This window comes from Phoxinus phoxinus, assembly GCF_949152265.1.
Source record: "Phoxinus phoxinus genome assembly, chromosome: 9".
NCBI classification, from domain to species: Eukaryota; Metazoa; Chordata; class Actinopteri; order Cypriniformes; family Leuciscidae; genus Phoxinus; species Phoxinus phoxinus.
In genome coordinates, this window is record NC_136884.1 from 392,522 (window position 1) to 415,000 (window position 22,479).

The 22,479-nt window shown below is 41.2% G+C and overlaps 3 protein-coding genes across 8 annotated transcripts in view; all 3 read left to right on the forward strand.

The window, feature by feature from the left end:
* The first annotated feature begins 541 nt into the window (after positions 1–541).
* LOC307004846 (protein mono-ADP-ribosyltransferase PARP12) lies at positions 542–9,681 on the forward strand. Of its 5 annotated transcripts, none has more exons than XM_079624363.1 (13): positions 547–893; positions 2,126–2,258; positions 3,473–3,875; positions 5,036–5,086; positions 5,166–5,292; positions 5,966–6,131; positions 6,254–6,374; positions 6,868–6,964; positions 7,050–7,125; positions 7,212–7,342; positions 7,706–7,857; positions 8,598–9,019; positions 9,071–9,681. In XM_079624363.1, exons 1-13 carry the CDS (start codon positions 622–624, stop codon positions 9,155–9,157), a joined length of 2,238 nt encoding a protein of 745 aa, XP_079480489.1. In that variant the 5' UTR covers positions 547–621; the 3' UTR covers positions 9,158–9,681. The 5 variants fall into 5 exon arrangements, with proteins under 5 accessions (XP_079480488.1, XP_079480489.1, XP_079480491.1 ...); XM_079624365.1 differs by having other exon boundaries at positions 8,598–8,878; positions 9,020–9,681; XM_079624366.1 differs by having other exon boundaries at positions 8,598–8,878.
* Positions 9,682–11,226: 1,545 nt separating this feature from the next.
* Positions 11,227–21,633, forward strand: LOC307004847 (protein mono-ADP-ribosyltransferase PARP12-like). Of its 2 annotated transcripts, XM_079624368.1 has the most exons (13): positions 11,227–11,623; positions 12,535–12,673; positions 13,699–14,002; positions 14,282–14,329; positions 14,672–14,798; positions 14,934–15,102; positions 16,040–16,175; positions 16,492–16,588; positions 16,670–16,754; positions 18,941–19,071; positions 19,165–19,310; positions 19,659–20,996; positions 21,055–21,622. In XM_079624368.1, exons 1-13 carry the CDS (start codon positions 11,340–11,342, stop codon positions 21,183–21,185), a joined length of 3,135 nt encoding a protein of 1,044 aa, XP_079480494.1. In that variant the 5' UTR covers positions 11,227–11,339; the 3' UTR covers positions 21,186–21,622. The 2 variants fall into 2 exon arrangements, with proteins under 2 accessions (XP_079480494.1, XP_079480493.1); XM_079624367.1 differs by having other exon boundaries at positions 11,229–11,623; positions 19,659–21,633.
* Positions 21,634–21,863: 230 nt separating this feature from the next.
* The window catches only part of syn3 (synapsin III), a 48,913-nt gene continuing 48,297 nt past the window's right edge, over positions 21,864–22,479 (forward strand). The window contains exon 1 of the mRNA XM_079624369.1: positions 21,864–21,902. The gene's annotated coding sequence lies outside the window, so the exon portion shown is untranslated. The remainder of the gene's footprint in view (positions 21,903–22,479) is intronic.

The window sequence follows — 22,479 nt, forward strand, 5'->3', positions numbered from 1 at the left end:
CGAAAATGTAGCATCACGCAAAAGCCACGGTACATATTATAATATGAACTTATATTATGTTTCAAAACTTTTTTTAAAAGAATTGAATAGTGTTTTATATGCCACAGACCCCCCAACACCTAATTTATACACTGGAAAAATTAATAGTGTAAATATAAAATGAGGTTTTATTAAGTTACATTGTTATATTTTTTTGACTCAGTAGTAATGTACTGTTAATTGTAATATTTATTTGTTTGTTACTTAATTTAATTTTAATCACTTTTTATTTATTTATAATATTAATACGTATTTCATTTATTTATTTAAACCCGAATTTTAATAGAGTATTAGATGGTTAATAATAATAACAAATATTTTTATTTTGACCGCATTTTTATTTATTATTTATTTTATTGCAATTTTTTATTTACTTAATTGAATTACTTATTATTATTATTCCGCGGACACCAGTAAATATGACACGTATGTTTTTTTGACACGTATAGTTTGTTAAAGACCTTTGACGCTTTACATGAGTGTGTTTACCAGTTGCCGAAGCTCCTCCCACATGTTTAAGTTTCGTTTTCCTTTCCTCACTTCTGTTCCTCTGTCAGTCTGAAGAACAGAAGCAACAACAACATGGCCGAGGCGGCGATCATTACGATGATTTGCGCTCATAATGGATCTATGAAGTTCGATGATTTAAGATCAATATTCGGTCTAAATGATGAAGACATGGACTCGGTCCTCAGCAGGAGCGCGTGCTTCGCCGTGGCGGTCATGAACGGGCAGAAGACCGTGATCGCCCGGACCGAAGCCCGCTTGTGTCGAGCGCAGAACTGCCCGGGCTGCCCGAACCTGCACCTGTGCAAGTGGCATCTCCTCGGTTCCTGCCGCTTCGCCAAAGGAAGGTGAGTGTGTGTGTTCACGAAGAAAGGCAATAAAACAGACATTTTGATCCTTCTTCTGACTCGAACTCCTCCTAGAATCGCTAAACTTCCCCCTCAGGAAATCTGATCGACGGCTGATCAGTTCCAGAATCCATTCAACGTCTATTTTTGGTTTGTAAAGGTCTAAAATAGACGTTGAATCGACGTCTGTCTGCTATCTGGGCAGACTGATCTGACTTTTATATAGTTATAACTGGTCAGATTTACGATTTTCCTACAAATTCAGATTAAAAATTATAAAAAAAATTACAATAACGGAATGTTAAAATAAGCCAAAACTCTTCAAACTCCAACTGTCAACATTCAGATTTAAACCGTCAGAAGCACATTAGACTAAATTAAGCTTTAATCTATCTATCTATCTATCTATCTATCTATCTATCTATCTATCTATCTATCTATCTATCTGTCTATCTATCTATCTATCTATCTATCTATCTATCTATCTATCTATCTATCTATCTATCTATCTGTCTATCTATCTATCTATCTATCTGTCTATCTATCTGTCTATCTATCTATCTATCTATCTATCTATCTATCTATCTATCTATCTATCTGTCTATCTATCTGACTACTTTTAACTTAAAACTTTCCAGCTTTTAAAACTTTCTGGCCAGGCTTTCTCTTAAATAACTTCAGTTGTAATCTGGTTTAAACCGTATTGTTCTGGTAGAGTATAAACATTGGGAATCATTGTCTGATTATTTATTCATTTTATATACAGTATAATAACCCAGCTGACAGGGAACGTTCTCTCCCAAAGTTCTGAACAAACGTTTGTCCATTAACGTTAATAGTATTGAACGTTAATGATGTGGTATTTAATGTTCTCAAAAAAAAAAAAAAGCTTTTAGTCTACATCGTTAATGGAACGGTTTTGTTTCGTAAACGTTTTAGTTGAACGTTTTTTTCAGAACATTCAAAAGTAACACCCATAATATTTACATAAAGTGGCATATCAAGATAAAACACTGGCCTCATCATCACCTGCATCATCATCCACATCATCATCCACATCATCACCTACAATCAAAACTTGCATCAATAAACAGGAATGCAATATAAATATAAACAAACAGTAGTTGTGTTAGGCAATGCTGTGCTGGAGATGGTTCATACTAATGCTCAAACGTAACTAAAATGAAACCCAATGCTACGCAACACTGACCCGAATGTGTTCTGTCCCACAGACGAGGATGTCGGTTCAGTCACGACCTGTTGTCGGACCAGAACGAGCCCGTGCTGACCGCTCATGGTCTGAACACACTGGACATAAAGCATCTGTGTATTCTGCTTCTGCAGAGCGACTCGCTCCTGCCGGCTGTAAGAGAATTTCACTTATTCAGCAGTTCTGAAATACAGCGCTCACTATCGGTGTTTCCTCAGCTTTATATAGAACCAAGAGCCTATGGAAGCTGGTTTCTACCAGATATACGATAATTGCGACTTTTTATCTCACAATTCTGAGTTTATTTCTCGCAATTCTGAGAAAAAAGTCAGAATTGCGTGTGGCTGTTAAACGATTAATCGAATCCAAATAAAAAAGTTTGTGTTTACATAATAAATGTGTGTGTACTGTGCATAATTATTTTATATATTTAAATACACATTTCTTGAATGTATACATGAACGTGTGTGTATTTATATATACAAAATAATTCTACACAGTACACACACATTTATTATGTAAACACAAACTTTTATTTTGGATGCGATTAATAGCGATTAATATTGCGAGATATAAACTTGCAAATCTGACTTTTTTTCCTCACAATTACGAGTTTAAATATAAACTCAGAATTACCAACTTAGAGTTGCGAGATATAAACTCAGAATTGTGAGATAGAAAGAAAGAATTGCCAGTTTTCTCAGAAATGTGAGATATAAACGTGGTATTGCGAGAAATTGCTAATTTTTGCTTTCAGAATTGTGACAAACTCGCAACTGAGTTATAAAGTTTGAATTATGTGATATAATCTCAGAATTGGAATAAATAAAGTCAGAATAATGAGATTTTAACTCAGAATTGTGGGGGATTTTTTTTTTTGCGAGTTATAAACTCGGAATTGCAAGAAAAATATATTTTTTTAATGAGATATAGGCTATTCTCTGAATTGTGAGAATAAAGTTAGAATTGGAGATATAAACTCATAATCGCAAGAATTAAAGTCAGAATTATGAGATATAAACTCATAATCGCAAGAATTAAAGTCAGAATTATGAGATATAAACTCATAATCGCAAGAATTAAAGTCAGAATTATGAGATATAAACTCATAATCGGGAGAAAAAAATTATAATTGCAAGTTCCAAGTTATAAAGTTCGAGTTGCGAGAAATGACGTCAAAATTATGAGATATAAAGGTAAAAATGAAGAGTTCTCTCGGAATTCAGATTTTTTTTCTCAGAATTATGAGATGTAAACTTGCAATTGCGCGTTTATAAACTTTGAATTGTGAGAGAACTTTTTTAATTTTAATTTCCGTGGCAGAAACAAGCTTCCATCAGAATCCAGCAGAATCGTGGTTGTTTTTCAGGTGTGTTATTCTTATAATAACGGCGCGGGACAGTACGGCCGCTGTCCGGACGCCGAGAACTGCAAGAGGCTCCACATCTGCGAGAAGTATCTGCGCGGATCCTGCGACTGCACTCGAGCTCATGACTTCTACGAGCCTCACCCACTCCAAACCCTGCAGGACAGAGGAGTTCCCAGCGAACTCATGCCCATCATGAAGGATCTCTACTCAAACATCGAAGCCCTGAAGCCTCGGTTCAGGAACAAGCCTTCAGCGCAGAACCCCAGAAGAGGCCCGGATGCTCAGAACCCCAGAAGAGGCCCGGATGCTCAGAACCCCAGAAGAGGCCCGGATGCTCAGAACCGAAGGCCATCGAGCGGCTTTAGAGGACAAGAGGCTCAGAGGCCTCCACAATCCCCTATAGGTATCACATCTCACTCCTCACATCTCACTCCTCACATCTCCTCACTTCTCACTCCTCACATCTCACTCCTCACATCTCCTCACTTCTCACTCCTCACATCTCACTCCTCACATCTCACTCCTCACTTCTCACTCCTCACATCTCACTCCTCACATCTCACTCCTCACATCTCACTCCTCACATCTCACTCCTCACATTTCACTCCTCACATCTCACTCCTCACATTTCACTCCTCACATCTCACTTCTCACTCCTCACATCTCACTCCTCACATCTCACTCCTCACATCTCACTCCTCACTCCTCACATCTCACTCCTCACATCTCACTCCTCACATCTCACTCCTCACATCTCACTCCTCACTCCTCACATCTCACTCCTCACATCTCACTCCTCACATCTCACTCCTCACTCCTCACATCTCACTCCTCACATCTCACTCCACACTCCTCACATCTCACTTCTCACTCCTCACATCTCACTCCACACTCCTCACATCTCACTTCTCACTCCTCACATCTCACTCCTCACATCTCACTCCTCACATTTCACTCCTCACATCTCACTCCTCACATTTCACTCCTCACATCTCACTTCTCACTCCTCACATCTCACTCCTCACATCTCACTCCTCACATCTCACTCCTCACTCCTCACATCTCACTCCTCACATCTCACTCCTCACATCTCACTCCTCACATCTCACTCCTCACTCCTCACATCTCACTCCTCACATCTCACTCCTCACATCTCACTCCTCACTCCTCACATCTCACTCCTCACATCTCACTCCACACTCCTCACATCTCACTTCTCACTCCTCACATCTCACTCCTCACATCTCACTCCTCACATCTCACTCCTCACATCTCACTCCTCACATTTCACTCCTCACATCTCACATCTCACTCCTCACATCTCACTCCTCACATCTCACTCCTCACATCTCACTCCTCACATCTCACTCCTCACATCTCACTCCTCACATCTCACTCCTCACATCTCACTCCTCACATCTCACTCCTCACATTTCACTCCTCACATCTCACTCCTCACATCTCACTCCTCACAATTTTAATTCTGAAATGAACTACTCCTATATTGCAATATTCATCTTATAGTTCAGTGAGTGACGTGTGTGTGTGTGTCTCTTCTCTTAGAGAAAACTGAGATCTGCATGTATTTCATCAAAGGATCCTGCAAGCACGGTGGTAAGAGCTCCATAACTCTCTGCTCATATGATTCATAGAGTCGTGTGTATTGTGAACTGAACTGCACTCTTGTTTCCAGACTCGTGTTATAAGGAGCATTCCAGTGCGCCCTATAAATGGCAAATTAAGGAAGGATCCGAATGGAAAGCTCTTCCTGCCAACGAGGTCATCGAGAAAGATTACTGTGATCCTAAAAGAATATACAGGTGGGTGATAACACCATGTGAGGATGAGATCAGTGAATTGACTGTTGGCAAAGACCCGCCCCCTTAGTTACTGTTGCTATGTCCGACAAGCTACGCCACTCTCACGCCACACCATGTTCTCACGCAGTGAGACACTGACAGACACAGACCAGCTTACTTTTCGGTTACTTTTGATATTAAACAAAGTCTCGCCTTTCAAATTTTGTCATTTTTTAAAAGAAATTTAAACAAGAAATAGCGTTTTGTGGCTCTTTAATGTGTGTGACAGATCGCTCAGTTAAAGACGCTCGTGAACCGATCATCTCTTCCTTCTAGTTCATTTACAGCATCAAATAAACATGAATGAACATCAGAAGGAATGTTGTTTTAACCGCGAAAAGACGTCAGTACACTCCGCTTCTCAAGCTCAAATCCTCGTTAATCTGCTAACTCTCCTGACCGCTTTGGCGGACAAAATGGCGGATGGCGAAGTATGATTGGTCAGATCACCTGTCAATCAAACTCCCTGCGAAGGGTCAATTGCTAGGATGCTGAAAGTGGTTGCTATTCAATTGCTTAGGTGTTTGCATTGGTTTTAGTGTGTTGCTATACATAATAATAAAGCTGTCTATTCAGTCAGTGTAATAACTAATGTGTGGTTTGAGTGTGTTGACTGTTTCTCTCTCTATCAAAGCACTGGAATCAGCCAAATTCATTTTGACACGATGACCCAAGGCCCTCACAGTGTGCGGCGCCTGTCCACAGTGTCGTCGGTGGTCCAGCCCACCTTCATTCTGACCACTGAGTGGCTCTGGTACTGGGAGGATGAGAATGGAATCTGGATCCCGTATGCTACAGCGGTAACACAACTGTATTTTTACTTGTGATGCGTTACTTGTTACATCATAAGTAATCTGATTACATAATGCACGTTACCTGTAATGCTTTACTTCACTCGGTATGATGTTGTTTTCTCCGTCAGGAGGCGGGTCACAGCCTGTCCTCGATCTCTAGTGCTGAGCTTGAGCAGAAGTATCAGGCTGACAGCAGTGCCGTGGTGGAGTTCACAGCCGGGTCACAGACGTACTCGCTCAGCTTCCAGGGTAACCTGACAACATCACCTTCACTAGTCAGGGCCCAATGCTGCAGACGAGCAGTGTTGGACAGTTACTTTTACAAGTAATGCGTTACAGTAGCATTACTCCCTTAAAACATGACATACTTTTTATATTAGCTACCGTACAACTCTTTTTTTTAAAGTAATGTTTTGATTCAGTACTTTAAAAAGAGTTAAAGCAATTACATTAAAATAAAAAAGTAACATGCATTACTTTTTTTTTAAAGTAACTAAAATATTTGTGTACATTTATAAAGTTGCAGCGATAAAGAAATCTGATTACATAATGCATGTTACATGTAATGTGTTGCTTTACTCGTTACATTAAAAAATAATCTGATTATGTAATGCATCATGTAATTTGTCACCATGGTAACATTATGTGGCTGGTTGACGTACGGTAGTTGAAGCCCGATCACAGATCTATATAGTACGATGACTGTCGTCTTAATGCTATCTGGACTGATCTTGCTCTTCAGATATGATCCAGGAAAACAAACGCTACTCAACCAAAAAAGTCGTCAGACGTCGTCCCAAATTTGTGTCGGCAGCTGATGTGCGAACGATCAAGACCACGTAAGACAATGCTCCTGCTCAGACTCGTTCTCTCTCAGAAACTCTGACACGTGTATGACTGAACACTCTTCACATCTGTTCTCAGGAAAAGGACATTTAACAGTTTGAAGGCTCTGCCGGATCACTGGGATAAAGCTCTGACTCCGGAGACCGGATACAAGGTGACGCAGACGTCCTGACCCTTCAGTGTCTTTGAGGTGCACGTGATGTTGATGTTGATGTTGTCCTGTGCTGTGTGTGTGTGCAGAGAGTGTCGCTGCCAAGCACGGCCAGGGAATACATCAGAATCAGTGAACTGTTCAATCGCACCATGAGAGGCTTCAGCGTTCTGAAGATCGACAGGATCCAGAACAGAGCATTGTGGGAAGTGTTTCAGTGGTAAGTCCACCAGACATGCACTCAGGGTACGCTTACACGACAACGAGAAGTTGGATAATGCTGACTCGATAACGCTGACTCGATAATGCTGACTCGAGTGCGTTCTGTACGATAACTGCTTTATTAGCGCTTTTACTGTTAGCGCTGCTTGAGCTTCAATGCTTCTGTTCTTTATATTTTTGGTTTGCACATATTGTTTAATGTTTTCAACTAAAAGAAAACCCTAAGATATATAGTAAGCTTGTTGTGTATATTGCCTAAAGTAAGCTTGTTCAGAAATGGTGACAAAAACTTAAATATTCGAATATTAGATTTTTATGAACCCGAATAATACAGTATTTGTGATAACTGCCCCCCCGTCAGGCAGAAGGACTGCATGAAGAAGAGCAGCCGGGGCCGGGACGTGTCGGAGAAGCAGCTGTTCCACGGCACCGACCGCAAGCACGTCGACGCCATCAGCCTGAACAACTTCGACTGGAGGATCTGCGGCACGCACGGCACAGCCTACGGGAAAGGTGACGCTCAGAGTCCGGACAATACACAAGAACACAACAGTGAAAATCTGTCTTCGTTTACTCACCCTCTTCCATGTCTGAGAACGTCCCTGATGACGGAATCCCCTCATCCTTCCCTCGCGATGTAACATCCTTCCCTCTTCCATCCTTCCCTCTTCCATCCTTCCCTCGCGGGTCGAAATGAGTGGCCCTAAAATTATGTCCAGAAAGCTTATTTTATTATATTTTAATTATATTTGTTCTATTTTTTGGAGATTTTTTATAATTGTATTTACCTTTAAATGACTAGATTAGATCAATAAATGACTAGATTAGTTTAATAAATGACTAGATTAGATCAATAAATGACTAGATTAGTTTAATAAATGACTAGATTAGATCAATAAATGACTAGATTAGATCAATAAATGACTAGATTAGTTTAATAAATGACTAGATTAGATCAATAAATGACTAGATTAGTTTAATAAATGACTAGATTAGTTTAATAAATGACTAGATTAGTTTAATAAATGACTAGATTTGATCAATAAATGACTAGATTAGTGACTTTTTTTTAAATTTCAACCACAAAACTCCTCAAATCCTTTAAAAAAAGTTTTTTTGTGTGTATTCGTGGTTCAAGTGTCTTCAAGAGTCTTGAACTCCTCCGATGAACACTCAATAAAATAAAAAAGAGTTGCGTGTGAAAATGGCCGAGGGAAGGATGGAGTTAACCCTTGACTCTTCTCTGTTCACAGGGAGTTATTTTGCCAGGGATGCGAAGTACTCGCACAGCTACGCCCAGGACTGCGGCGCGCGCTCCATGTTCGTGTGCCGGGTTCTGGTCGGAGACTACACTACAGGACACTCGGATTACCTGCGGCCGCCGTCTAAAGATGGCGGAGACACCGTGTTCTACGACAGCTGTGTGAACGACCTCCACGACCCGTCTATATTCGTGGTGTTTGAGAAGCACCAGATCTACCCCGAGTATCTGATCGAGTACAGAGACTCGAGTGTGTGTGAGCCCGTGGCCACGGTGAGGACACATGTTCCTGCACACTCCAGCGTCAGATACGCTACATCATACGCTAGCTCTTCCTTATCCGCCGCCTCCTCTTCCTCACATGCTTATCCCCCCCCTTCTTCATATGTGTCTCCCTTCTCCTCTTCCTCACAGGTTTCTTCCTCCTCTTCTTCATATGTGTCTCCCTTCTCCTCTTCCTCACAGGTTTCTTCCTCCTCTTTCTCAAGCACTTCTCACGTACAAGCTTCAACTCCTCCAAAGTCTGCAAAGTCAGAATGCATTATTTGCTGATCCACCATGTGATCACTTCTGAGGCTTCCGGGGAAAGTTAATGCTGATAATCAAGTTATAAATGTTACACTTTAACTGAAAATGGCAGAAGAAGAAGAGATGTTCTGGGGTCGGCTTCACCAAAATCTTCTTAAGAAAGAAGTTAAGAAAATTATTAAGGAAAATATTGAGGAATTCTTAAGAATGTTCCTAAGTACAATTCTTGAAAAAATCTTTAAAAGTTCTGAAATATTAAAGTTTTTGGGAATATAAAATATTTGTATCTTTTTTTCTTAATTTAGACTAAGAGAAAAAGAAGAATTTTAAACTTTGTGAATCCGGCCCCTGGTGTCTTGTACTCTCAGGATAGTTTGATATCACACTTATCGTCCATTTATATAAAACAAATGAATTTGCAATTTCATGCACTTTATAAAATATGAATTAATTAAACTCTGAGCCCTCTAGTGCTGTGAGACAAAAATGACATAAATCCAAAATGAGTAGCGAATTATTGAAAAATAAATAAAAAAGGTTTGGTTCTACTGCACTGGTTGTTGATTGGATGTTGGGATGTGGGCGTGGCTCTGCAGGGGGCGGGGTTTAAGAACACTAAATGATTGGATGATCTCACCTTGAAGAGGGAAGACTGTGCTTTCATTGGAAGATCCAGTTAAATATTGCCTTATCAAATAAATAAATAAACATATACATTGAAAAATGATTCACTGAGATCTATAACATGCATTTATAAAACAAACAGGGTTAATTTTCATGCCACACTGTCTTGAATGGAAATATATACATATATATAATTTGTCTTGATTTTACTTGGATCTTTGTAATAATCTCAATATTTGAGATAATTGTCACAATAAATCTTTCTAGTACACAACTTTACAGTGTGTGTTTCTTTCATATCGCATGTATGCTCTTCCCATCGGAACAGTTTTTCACAGGAACTGAATATCACACTACATCTGGCGTAAACCATCAAGATATTAGGAATATATGTCATATATCTTAAAATATGAAGGAAGAGCAAGACATTCAACTTAGTGAAGGTTATCTGACCAAATTATTTGGCAAACGGCAGCTACAGGTTTTAGAAAAACAAAAATGCTCACAGGAAAAATAATGCATTGCCAACATAATCAGTTATTAAGCAGGCTCACTATTGGATGATTCAGAGGTTGAGGGCGGCCATTTTGAGTTGACATCTTTGTAGTCCTACTTAGTTTGTGGCCATTTTGAGTTGACATCTTTGTAGTCCTACAGTCAGCACTGTAGTCCTTTAGCAGTAACTTCAGTCAGCACTTAAGAATCATTCTTGCTTTCAGCTTCTTTATAATCTGCATATTAGTATCCAAGGGAATAAAATGGCAGATTAGGCAGCAAAAGAAGCCATAAAAAAACAACGACATAAACTTAATTGTTACGCTAAGTAAGAATGAAATCAAGTATTGTTAAGAAAAGGTTGAAGGTAAGGTGGCAAAAACAACGGGATAAGGAGAAGAAAGATCGATGGTTTTATAGAATTCAGGAAAGTGGGAGAGATGAGAAATGCAGGAAAAAACACATTAGAGATGAGATAATAATATCAAGGATGAGATTTGGACATACAAGACTAAACAGTACTCTTTATAAAATGAGTAAACATGATACGGCATGTTGTGAATTTTTGTGAATGTTATGCTATACTATCAGACATACGAATTGACATCCTCTTACATCCACGTTTCTACGGTGGCCCTAAACGGACGAACGCGTTTCGTCACCATGTTGTTCTTCATGATAAGAAGCGCTAAAGTCAGCGAATAAAACACTGACACAATGATGAACGAGGCCATTTTGAAATAACAATAATATTCACAATAACATAGTTTTACTGAATAATCAAGTAAACATAATTTCCTAATTTATCTTTGTAAAGAAACCTCATTGTTTAACTGGCTACTCTCTGCTGTCTGACGACGACATCACTTCCTGTCAGCCACCGTAACTTCTGTTGGGTGCGATTCGTAAACTCACCACTAGATGCCGCTAAACTTACACACTGCACCTTTAAGAGCATTCCTGATGAATGTTATACATACGGGCTCTTTTCTGAGTTTCGTTTCCTCAGAGAGAGAATGTAACCCATCAGGGGCTGATCTGGAGTCAGTGTTCAGAGGGAAACTGACCGTATATAAACTCATTGATCATGGCGGAGGACACGATCCTGCAGGTTCTGTGCGGGAATCACGGAGCGATGGATTACGAGCGACTCCTGGACATTTCCTTCGGCCTGACAGAAGTATCGCCGCAGAACTCCCTGGATACAATCCTGCGGGAAAGCGGCGCGTTCTCAGTCATTCAGCGGGACGGAAGTAAAGAGGTGTTCGCCCAGGCGAACGTCAAGCTGTGTCGGAGGAGCGCGTGCGACGGGCAGTTCTGCGGAGACCTGCACCTGTGCAAGTTTGAGCTGATGACGGGGCGCTGCAGCAGGTGTGTGTGTGGAGACCGCTACACGGGGCATGTTGTCACAGCACTCACACATGTAATTTATTGGATAGCAAACATATGATGAAGAAAGAAAGATGCACAAACACACTTTACAATCAGAACATCTGACAGACAAGACAATCCACCAAAACACCAGCTGATTAACACACACATCCAGTCAAGACAAAAGAAACACGTGATCTGATGGATATGAGCAAGCCCTTTTTTCCACTTAAGAAAAAAATGTCATACAAATCAGAACTATGACATAAAAAAAGTTAAAAATAAATACGGACTTAGTCATATTTATGAGATAAAAAGTTGAAACTATGCGATAAAAACTTGAAATTATGACGTACTAAGTTATAATTATGAGATACAAAGTCAACATTATGACAAGCTAGTCATTATGAGATAAATTAGCCTAGTCAAAATTATGACATACCAAGTCATAATTATGAGATTACAAAATAGGAATGATGGCAAACGAAGGCATAATTGTGAAATTAAGGTTATGTTTACATGACAGCAATGTTTTGAAAACAAATTTTTTTTCCAAAGTATTTTAATTTTTTTAATTGTTTTGCCGGAAATGAGCTTACACATTTTGTCATAATTATATTTACCAATATATGATTTTTTTTTCTTTTGTGGTGGAAATGAGCTTAAACATTTTATGTCATAATTATGATTTACCAAAGTTAGAATTTTTTTTTCTTATTTTTTCTTTCTTATCAGATTACTTTTTTGATGTAACGTGGATTGTGTAATGTTTTTCTTTTGTGTTGGAAATGAGCTTCCACAGATGAAGGCCATTCAGACAGGATTTTAAGTGTGTGTGTGTGTGTGTGTGTGTGTGTGTGTGTGTGTGTGTGTGTGTGTGTGTGTGTGTGTGTGTGTGTGTGTGTGTCCAGGCACGGCTGCAGTTTTGGACACCAGCAGCTGCGATCCGAGCACAACATGAGGATCCTGCGAGCGCATCACATGAGCCGCCTGAGCCGAGAGGATCTGTGTGTGTTATTACTGCAGTCCGACAACGGGCTTCTGCCTCCCGTGAGCCGCCGGTCACATGATCACTCACGCCTTCAGTCACATGATCACTCACTCCTTCAGTCACATGATCACTCACGCCTTCAGTCACAGCTAGTGCTGGCTAGGGCTCGCCAAAATAAAATATCTTCAGATTAATCGTTTTTTAAAATGTCGTCGATTCAGAACAAGCATTGTTGCGCACGCTTAAACTGGCGACCCGTGTGAGCGGCGAGTCTGTGGAGGCGGGAGAAACGATGATCTCCGATATTTTGATTTGGACTGCAGTACCCTTCTATGTAAAGCGCTTTGGGTGTCCAGAAAAGCGCTATATAAATGTAATGAATTATTATTATTATTATTATTATTATTACCCATTTCCACCACTAGCTGTCATTCTTACAGACTGCACCTTTAGTACAGTACTCAAGTAAATGTGCTTTGTTACTGTCACATGTTCAGGTGATTCCTTCTGAGTCACCGCACACTCAGGTGTGTGTGTGTGTGTGTGTGTGTCTGTGTCTCTTCATCTCAGGTGTGTGTGTGTGTGTGTCCTCATCTCAGGTGTGTGTGTGTCCTCATCTCTGGTGTGTGTGTGTGTGTCCTCATCTCAGGTGTGTGTGTGTGTCCTCATCTCAGGTGTGTGTGTGTGTCCTCATCTCAGGTGTGTGTGTGTGTCCTCATCTCAGGTGTGTGTGTGTGTCCTCATCTCAGGTGTGTGTGTGTGTCCTCATCTCAGGTGTGTGTGTGTGTCCTCATCTCAGGTGTGTGTGTGTGTGTGTCCTCATCTCAGGTGTGTGTGTGTGTGTCCTCATCTCAGGTGTGTGTGTGTGTCCTCATCTCAGGTGTGTGTGTGTGTCCTCATCTCAGGTGTGTGTGTGTGTCCTCATCTCAGGTGTGTGTGTGTGTCCTCATCTCAGGTGTGTGTGTGTGTCCTCATCTCAGGTGTGTGTGTGTGTCCTCATCTCAGGTGTGTGTGTGTGTGTCCTCATCTCAGGTGTGTGTGTGTGTGTCCTCATCTCAGGTGTGTGTGTGTGTCCTCATCTCAGGTGTGTGTGCTGTTCAACCGTGGCCGAGGGCCGGACGGGATCTGTCCCGACGGAGAGAAGTGCACTCGACTGCACGTGTGTGAGGACTTCATCCGGGGACGCTGCGGCCACACGGACTGCTCCCGCACACATGACTTCCACGAGCCTCGCGTGAGACGAGTCCTGTTCTCCAGAGGAGTGACTCCTCAGCTGATGCCCAACCTTCCCTTCGTCTACCGCAACATCCTCGCTCTGAAGACTCGGGAGGAGCGCGGGAACGCGGAGAGCGTCCGGACGCGCAGGATCCAGCCGGAGACCAACACAGGTGCGCGGGGAGTTCGTCTAAATTAAAACATATATTTTCATAAAACTCATAAAACAAAGAAAGAGTTCAGTGTACTTAAAATATATCAGTTCTGTGAACTTGAAAGAAAAAGAAAGTGCCCAATACTCAAAAAAGTTAATTTGACTGCACTAATTAAGTTTAATTTAAGTTTGTCCTACTCACACCGATTAATTATTTTGAGTGTTAGGGTTTACAGTGCGGTTATTAGTAAAGTGATGAGAATATTTGCCTCATATTCTGATTGTATCTCCTCTGCAGAGAATGAGATCTGCCTGTCCTTTCTTGTCAGAGACTTCTGCGGAGACGGTACGTGTGTGTGATGATGTCTCGGGCTGGTTGCTAGGGTGTTGCTATGTGGTTGCTAGGGTGTTGCTATGTGGCAGCTCTACAGAAGTCAATAGTGTCATTATTCAACTCAATTGTGTTTTGTGTTGATTCAGTTTGGTTCAATACAGTGTCAATGTTGCAAAATTCATCAATTATGAAACTAATTCAGATCTAAAATAACATTATTTAGATCAATTCAGTTCAAATGTTCTCATATACATTGTAAAGTTATTGCTTTGTGCATCTGTTATTGTTGTGTTGTTATTGAATCACTGCACCAGTAGATCAGTGAGACTCAGATATCCGCGCTTCTGTCTGCAGGTGAATGCAGAAAAACACACTTTAAAATGCCCTATAAGTGGGAGGTGAAGGTGGGCCGAACGTGGCACGACTTACCCCAGAGTCAACAGATTGAGCGTGATTACTGTGACCCGTCCAACATATACAGGTGTGCATGAGTGAGAGTTCAGAAAATCATGTCGCAACGAGTGTTTTATAACTTATATAATACATATTTATGCAACCTCGATGTCTATGTAAAAACTGAATGCATGGCATGTTACGTGTCGCTGCTCCTGGACAGTTCTGGAAACGAGCCCGTTTGTTTTGAGGAAATGACTCTGGGTCTCGACGAGGTCCGGCGTCTCTCTACGAAGTCCTCTGCGCTCCTCCCCGACGTCATGCTCCTCACCACCTCCTGGCTCTGGTACTGGAGAGACGAGTACAGTCGCTGGATCCAGTACGCATCAATAGTATGTTTGATCAACTGCATTCGTCTGCTTAAAGTGTGAATGAGCAAATCGTTTCTGGTGATCAGTGTTGGGTTAGTGCGTAACGAGTAAAGTAACGCAATACAAGTAACGTGCATTACTTGTTACATCATAAGTAATCTGATTACGTAATGCACGTTACTTGTATTGCGTTTCTTTACGTAATCAGATTACTTATGATGTAACAAGTAAAGTAACGCAAAACAAGTAACGTGCATTACTTGTTACATCATAAGTAATCTGATTACGTAATGCACGTTACTTGTATTGCGTTACTTGTTACATCACAAGTAATCTGATTACGTAATGCACGTTACTTGTATTGCGTTACTTTACGTAATCAGATTACTTATGATGTAACAAGTAAAGTAACGCAAAACAAGTAACGTGCATTACTTGTTACATCATAAGTAATCTGATTACGTAAAGTAACGCACGTGCATTACGTAATCAGATTACTTATGATGCAACAATGCACGTTACTTGTATCGCGTTACTTTACTTGTTACATCATAAGTAATCTGATTACGTAAAGTAACGCAATACAAGTAACGTGCATTACGTAATCAGATTACTTATGATGTAACAAGTAAAGTAACGCAATAGAAGTAACGTGCATTACGTAGTCAGGTTAACCCAGATTTTTTATGTAACCAATTACTTTATAAATTTACACATTATTTGAGTTACTTTTTAAAAAAGTAATGCAAGTTACTTTTCAGTTTAAATAATTTGCATAATACAGTAATGACTTTTTGCTCAGTAACGAAACGCCTGCAGGGTCTGGAAGAGAGCGTAATGCGTTACTTTCCGTAAACTATGTAATTAGTTTTTTAGGGAGTAATGCAATATTGTAACATAATATTTTTTAAAGCGACCTCCCCCGTCACTGCTGCTGATACACACGTCTTCTTCTCAGGCAGAGATGCACCGGCTGTCTTTAGTCAGCAGTGAGAAGCTGGAGCAGAGCTATCAGGAGTACTTACAGCAGAACCAGGAGGATTCTGGGATCAAGTTCACAGCGGGAAACCGCTTCTATGAGCTCAGTTTCACAGGTTTGCTGTTACTAGCCAGTGTTCGGTGCGGGTTTCAGATCTATTCAAATTTGAACGGTAACACTTTACAATAAGGTTCATTAGTTAATGTATTTACTAACATGATCTAACAATGTTAAAGTATTTAGTCATCTTTGTTTAATGAAAATCCAGCTGTTCATGTTAATGCATTAACTAATGCAATCTTTGAGTTTAATAACATATTAGTAAATGTTGAAATTAATATTAACTAGGATTAATAAGTGCTGAAGAAGTCTTAGTTCATGTTAACCAATGAACCCTAAAGTGTTACCATTACTGATCATCTTGTTCACAGACATGAAGCAGCGTAATGAAGCTACCGGCGCAGAGAGACCCGTGAGGCGGCGGCCCGCGTTCGTCTCAGCGCTCGACGTCCAGAAGGCTAAAGCGAGGTGACGCGCTCACGTGTCCTGTGCGATGATGTCATGCTTCTGACCGCTGTTTGAGTTATTCTGTGTGATCTTTGTTTGCAGAGATTGCGGTGCCAGCAAGACTCAGTTTTCTAAAGGTGTTCCTGGATTTTGGGACCGTACTGCGATTCCTAAATCTGGATTTCAGGTTCAGTTTTTTGTCAAGTCTCCTTCATTTATACAGCGCTTTACCAATATAGAGTTTCACAGCAGCTTTACAGTGATGACAGGAGATTACAGTAACAGAGATTACAGTAACAGGAGATTACAGTAACAGAGATTACAGTAACAGAGATTACAGTGACAGAGATTACAGTGACAGAGATTACAGTAACAGAGATTACAGTAACAGAGATTACAGTAACAGAGATTACAGTAACAGGGGATTACAGTAACAGGGGATTACATACAGTAACAGGAGATTACAGTAACAGAGATTACAGTAACAGAGATTACAGTAACAGAGATTACAGTAACAGAGATTACAGTGACAGAGATTACAGTGACAGAGATTACAGTAACAGAGATTACAGTAACAGAGATTACAGTAACAGAGATTACAGTAACAGGGGATTACAGTAACAGGGGATTACATACAGTAACAGGAGATTACAGTAACAGAGATTACAGTAACAGAGATTACAGTAACAGAGATTACAGTAACAGAGATTACAGTGACAGAGATTACAGTGACAGAGATTACAGTGACAGAGATTACAGTAACAGAGATTACAGTAACAGAGATTACAGTAACAGAGATTACAGTAACAGGGGATTACAGTAACAGGGGATTACATACAGTAACAGAGATTACAGTAACAGGAGATTACAGTAACAGAGATTACAGTAACAGAGATTACAGTAACAGAGATTACAGTAACAGAGATTACAGTAACAGAGATTACAGTGACAGAGATTACAGTAACAGGAGATTACAGTAACAGGAGATTACAGTAACAGGAGATTACAGTAACAGAGATTACAGTAACAGAGATTACAGTAACAGAGATTACAGTAACAGGAGATTACAGTAACAGGAGATTACAGTAACAGGAGATTACAGTGACAGGAGATTACAGTAACAGAGATTACAGTAACGGAGATTACAGTAACAGGAGATTACAGTAACAGGAGATTACAGTGACAGAGATTACAGTAACAGAGATTACAGTAACAGGAGATTACAGTAACAGAGAGATTACAGTAACAGAGATTACAGTAACAGAGATTACAGTAACAGAGAGATTACAGTAACAGAGAGATTACAGTAACAGAGAGATTACAGTAACAGAGATTACAGTAACAGAGAGATTACAGTAACAGAGAGATTACAGTAACAGAGAGATTACAGTAACAGAGATTACAGTAACAGAGATTACAGTAACAGAGATTACAGTAACAGAGATTACAGTAACAGAGATTACAGTAACGGGAGATTACAGTAACAGGAGATTACAGTAACAGAGATTACAGTAACAGGAGATTACAGTAACAGGAGATTACAGTGACAGAGATTACAGTAACAGAGATTACAGTAACAGAGATTACAGTAACAGGAGATTACAGTGACAGAGATTACAGTAACAGGAGATTACAGTAACAGGAGATTACAGTAACAGAGATTACAGTAACAGGAGATTACAGTAACGGGAGATTACAGTAACGGGAGATTACAGTAACAGAGATTACAGTAACAGGAGATTACAGTAACAGGAGATTACAGTAACAGGAGATTACAGTAACAGAGATTACAGTAACAGGAGATTACAGTAACAGGAGATTACAGTAACGGGAGATTACAGTAACAGGAGATTACAGTAACAGAGATTACAGTAACAGGAGATTACAGTAACAGGAGATTACAGTAACAGGAGATTACAGTAACAGGAGATTACAGTAACAGAGATTACAGTAACAGGAGATTACAGTAACAGAGATTACAGTAACGGGAGATTACAGTAACGGGAGATTACAGTAACGGGAGATTACAGTAACGGGAGATTACAGTAACGGGAGATTACAGTAACGGAGATTACAGTGACGGGAGATTACAGTGACGGGAGATTACAGTGACGGGAGATTACAGTAACGGGAGATTACAGTAACGGGAGATTACAGTAACAGGAGATTACAGTAACAGAGATTACAGTAACAGGAGATTACAGTAACAGGAGATTACAGTAACAGGAGATTACAGTAACGGGAGATTACAGTAACAGATTACAGTAACAGAGAGTGTTCTGGCTTTACAGTGATAACAGGAGATTATCTTCATCATCATCATCATCATCATCGCTGCTCTCTAATAAAACAGATCTCTTGTTTATTCATCAGAGAGTCCGTCTCCCGCCGTCTCACCGAGATTACTTGAGAGTCCAGGGGCGCTTCAATGAAACTCTGAGGGGTTTTACTGTCCGACAGATCGAGCGTGTGCAAAACAGGGAACTCTGGGAAGACTTCATGACGTGGGTATCAGTTCAGGCCTGTTGAGAAGAATTGATTATCTCACACAAATCTTTAATCCAAGTTTTATTTGCATAAACATACTTTTTCTGCAGGAAAAAAGAACAAATGAAAATTGCAAACAAACATGAGAGATTTCATGATCGGCTTTTATTCCACGGCACCAGATCCTCTCTTGTCGATGGTGTGTGTCGCAGAAACTGTGACTTTCTGGAGGCTGATGCGGCAGCTTATGGGAAGGGTATGTTTTAGCACAAGTAGAACCCAGCTAACTAAAATATGTTCTAAGAACGTTTTGCTAACATATGAGAACAGTATTTCTGAATGTTCCCTGAACGTTTTTTTTATCAGCACTATCAGATTAGTTTTGTGATGTAACGAATAAAGTAACACATCACAAGTATCGAGCATTACATAATCAGATTACTTTTTTGATGTAACGAATAAAGTAACACATCACAAGTAACGTGCATTACATAATCAGATTACTTTGATGTAACGAGTAAAGTAACGAGTAACCCATTACAAATTGAAATGTTTTAAAAAGCGGTTTTGCTTGTAAATTCTAATTTCCGCCCTTATTTGTCAGGGATTTATTTCTCCAAGCACGCCAGGTACTGGGCCGAGCGGACTGATGGGTGTGCAGTGCGGCGTGTGTTCGCGTGCCGGGTGCTGGTCGGGTACTACACCAGAGGAGCGCCTCGGTTTCCCCAGCCGCCGGCCAAGCGCGCCGACGGGAGTCTGTACGACAGCTGTGTCGATGACCCACGGGACCCCTCTATCTTTGTGGTGTTTGACAGGTCTCAGATCTACCCCGAGTTTCTCATTACGTACGAGGAGGAGAACCGCATGTCTGAGGAGGTGCGGTCGGGGTTTGGCGCGTGTGGCGTCTCTCTGGCGGCGGCCATCGCTCAGGAAAACACAAAAGAAACGAGGCAAACCTCTAAAGCCACAGAACCAGGACACACATCAGTCTTCATCGACTCTGCCAGCTCACTCACGGGTCCACACTCTGACCCAGAACACACTTCATTCTCCAGAGGAACAGACTCTCTCATCACGGTCTTAAGTTCACCGTTAGACGCAACTGTGGGCGTCACCACTGCACTTCCTGTCTCAGCTGAACGTGCCTCCACTGCACTTCCTGTCTCCTCTGCACTTCCTGTCTCAGCTGAACGTGTCTCCACTGCACTTCCTGTCTCCTCTGCACTTCCTGTCTGCCCTACACTTCCTATCTCAGCTAAAAGCGCCTCCACTGCACTTCCTGTCTCCCCTTCCCTTCCTGTCTCCCCTTCCCTTCCTGTCTCCCCTTCCCTTCCTGTCTCCCCTTCCCTTCCTGTCTCCCCTTCCCTTCCTGTCTCCCCTTCCCTTCCTGTCTCAGCTGCACTTCCTGTCTCAGCTGCACTTCCTGTCTCAGCTGCACTTCCTGTCTCAGCTGCACTTCCTGTCTCAGCTGCACTTCCTGTCTCAGCTGCACTTCCTGTCTCAGCTGCACTTCCTGTCTCAGCTGCACTTCCTGTCTCAGCTGCACTTCCTGTCTCCCCTTCCCTTCCTGTCTCAGCTGCACTTCCTGTCTCAGCTGCACTTCCTGTCTCAGCTGCACTTCCTGTCTCAGCTGCACTTCCTGTCTCAGCTGCACTTCCTGTCTCAGCTGCACTTCCTGTCTCAGCTGCACTTCCTGTCTCAGCTGCACTTCCTGTCTCCCCTGCACTTCCTGTCTCCCCTGCACTTCCTGTCTCCCCTGCACTTCCTGTCTCCCCTGCACTTCCGGTCTCCCCTGCACTTCCTGTCTCAGATGCTCCTAGGACGCCTCCCCATCCAGCTCTGCCGGCTCAGAGAGCTGAGAGTTCGCTGTGGCATCAGTGTGTCATAGATGAGTCCAGTCTGTCCATGGGTTCCCCGAGCGCAGTGAAGTATTCCGTGGAGAGCACGCCGTCTCTTCCAGCGGGAGTGAACAGAAGCGCTCAGAGTTGGTCTCGCTCCAGCCAATCCGTGTCGAGCTCCTCAGCGCCTCCCTCTCCTCACAGCGTCCTCCCTCCACACGATCACACGGGAAGCTCTTCCTCAGGGACAAACACACACAATCCGGAAGTGCCGAAGAAGAAGTGTGTTGTGATGTGATCTGTAAATGCTAAAAGCTCCTGACGGCTAATATCTGTGTTTCGACTGTTCATTAAAATATTAGTCAAGTTTAAAAGTTTAAGTTATTCAAATGATTAAGGATATCAAGATGTGTTTTTTTTGTATCGCGTCAATAACAGTTTATTGACATCTTACATATTAACCTGTACACTATCACAGATGTAGTGTTTGTACTTGTTTTGTTTATAAAAGCACTTCCTGTGTTATCCAGCATCATTTAGTCTCACATAATCAACCTTTGGCACAGAATGACTTTATGAACATTTGATTTCAACAGGTGCTGCTTTTCTGCTTTTGATCAATGTCTGATTTATGTGTGTAATCTGATGCAGCATAATGGTGTTATGTGATATTGCACTGATAATCCACTTTAAGAGGAATAAACACAAAAATACAAAGATAACACTGTCGTCTTGCTTCTCAATCATATTTCCAGTCCACTAATCGAATCGAAGAAGCTTTACATCTTTTCCACTAGTGCAGAATCAGATCCTGAGCAGCAGCAGCGCACCCCTCCGGCTCTGCGCATGCGCGCGTATATACCTCTCATTAAATATTCATAAGGATGAGACTCTTCGTCCAATCGGATGCGAGTAAATTAATGCGGCGAGTGCCGCACGTTCCCGTCATGCACCGTGAGCGCGAGCGCTGATGCTGGAGTCGGTGTGGCACGAGCACGGACGTTTCTGAGGTAAATAAACCAAATCTGGCTTCATTTATGACATTTATTTATTATGTATTGCCTTTTCTGCAATGTGTCATTACTGACAATTAGTACACAAGGGGAAATGTGGTAAATAGACTAAATATTGTGTTTTCCTTCTCCGGTTTTTGATGGTTGGGTGTTTAAAGATGCTGTGTGATAATATAACACGTCTAAATTAAGGCTAATTGTGAAAAGCTCATAATTTATGTTATATTTACCAACTGTGATTGTGATAGTGGATATTGATATTGATGTCGGTGAGGGAATCCCTCCATATATCGATCTATTCATTCTCAAACCTCACAGCCGCCTTTATTCACTTCTGTTTTTTTTTAATCCTCATTAATTATTCATCATGAAAATATCTGAACACTTATTATTATTCTGTCCTGCGCGAGAACAGCGATTTGTTCTGTGTAGTCTAGCACACACAGGCAGACGCCGTTAGATGTCATTCCCACTGCGCATGCGCTCATTTGACTCATGTGTTTGACTGAAGTGTTATTATCATAGACATAATATGGTTATTATCATATTGGGTTATTATATACATGTCAATCAA

Excerpts from the sequence above, each read along its gene's own strand:
- LOC307004847 (XM_079624367.1), top strand. The coding sequence starts at position 11,340 with ATGGCGGAGGACACGATCCTGCAGGTTCTGTGCGGGAATCACGGAGCG. Across the intron at positions 12,674-13,698 it reads ACAACGGGCTTCTGCCTCCC|GTGTGTGTGCTGTTCAACCG; the intron begins GTGAGCCGCCGG and ends TCCTCATCTCAG. Across the intron at positions 14,003-14,281 it reads CCAGCCGGAGACCAACACAG|AGAATGAGATCTGCCTGTCC; the intron begins GTGCGCGGGGAG and ends TCTCCTCTGCAG.
- LOC307004846 (XM_079624362.1), top strand. The coding sequence starts at position 622 with ATGGCCGAGGCGGCGATCATTACGATGATTTGCGCTCATAATGGATCT. Across the intron at positions 5,087-5,165 it reads AGGATCCTGCAAGCACGGTG|ACTCGTGTTATAAGGAGCAT; the intron begins GTAAGAGCTCCA and ends TCTTGTTTCCAG. Across the intron at positions 7,858-8,597 it reads CGGCACAGCCTACGGGAAAG|GGAGTTATTTTGCCAGGGAT; the intron begins GTGACGCTCAGA and ends CTCTGTTCACAG.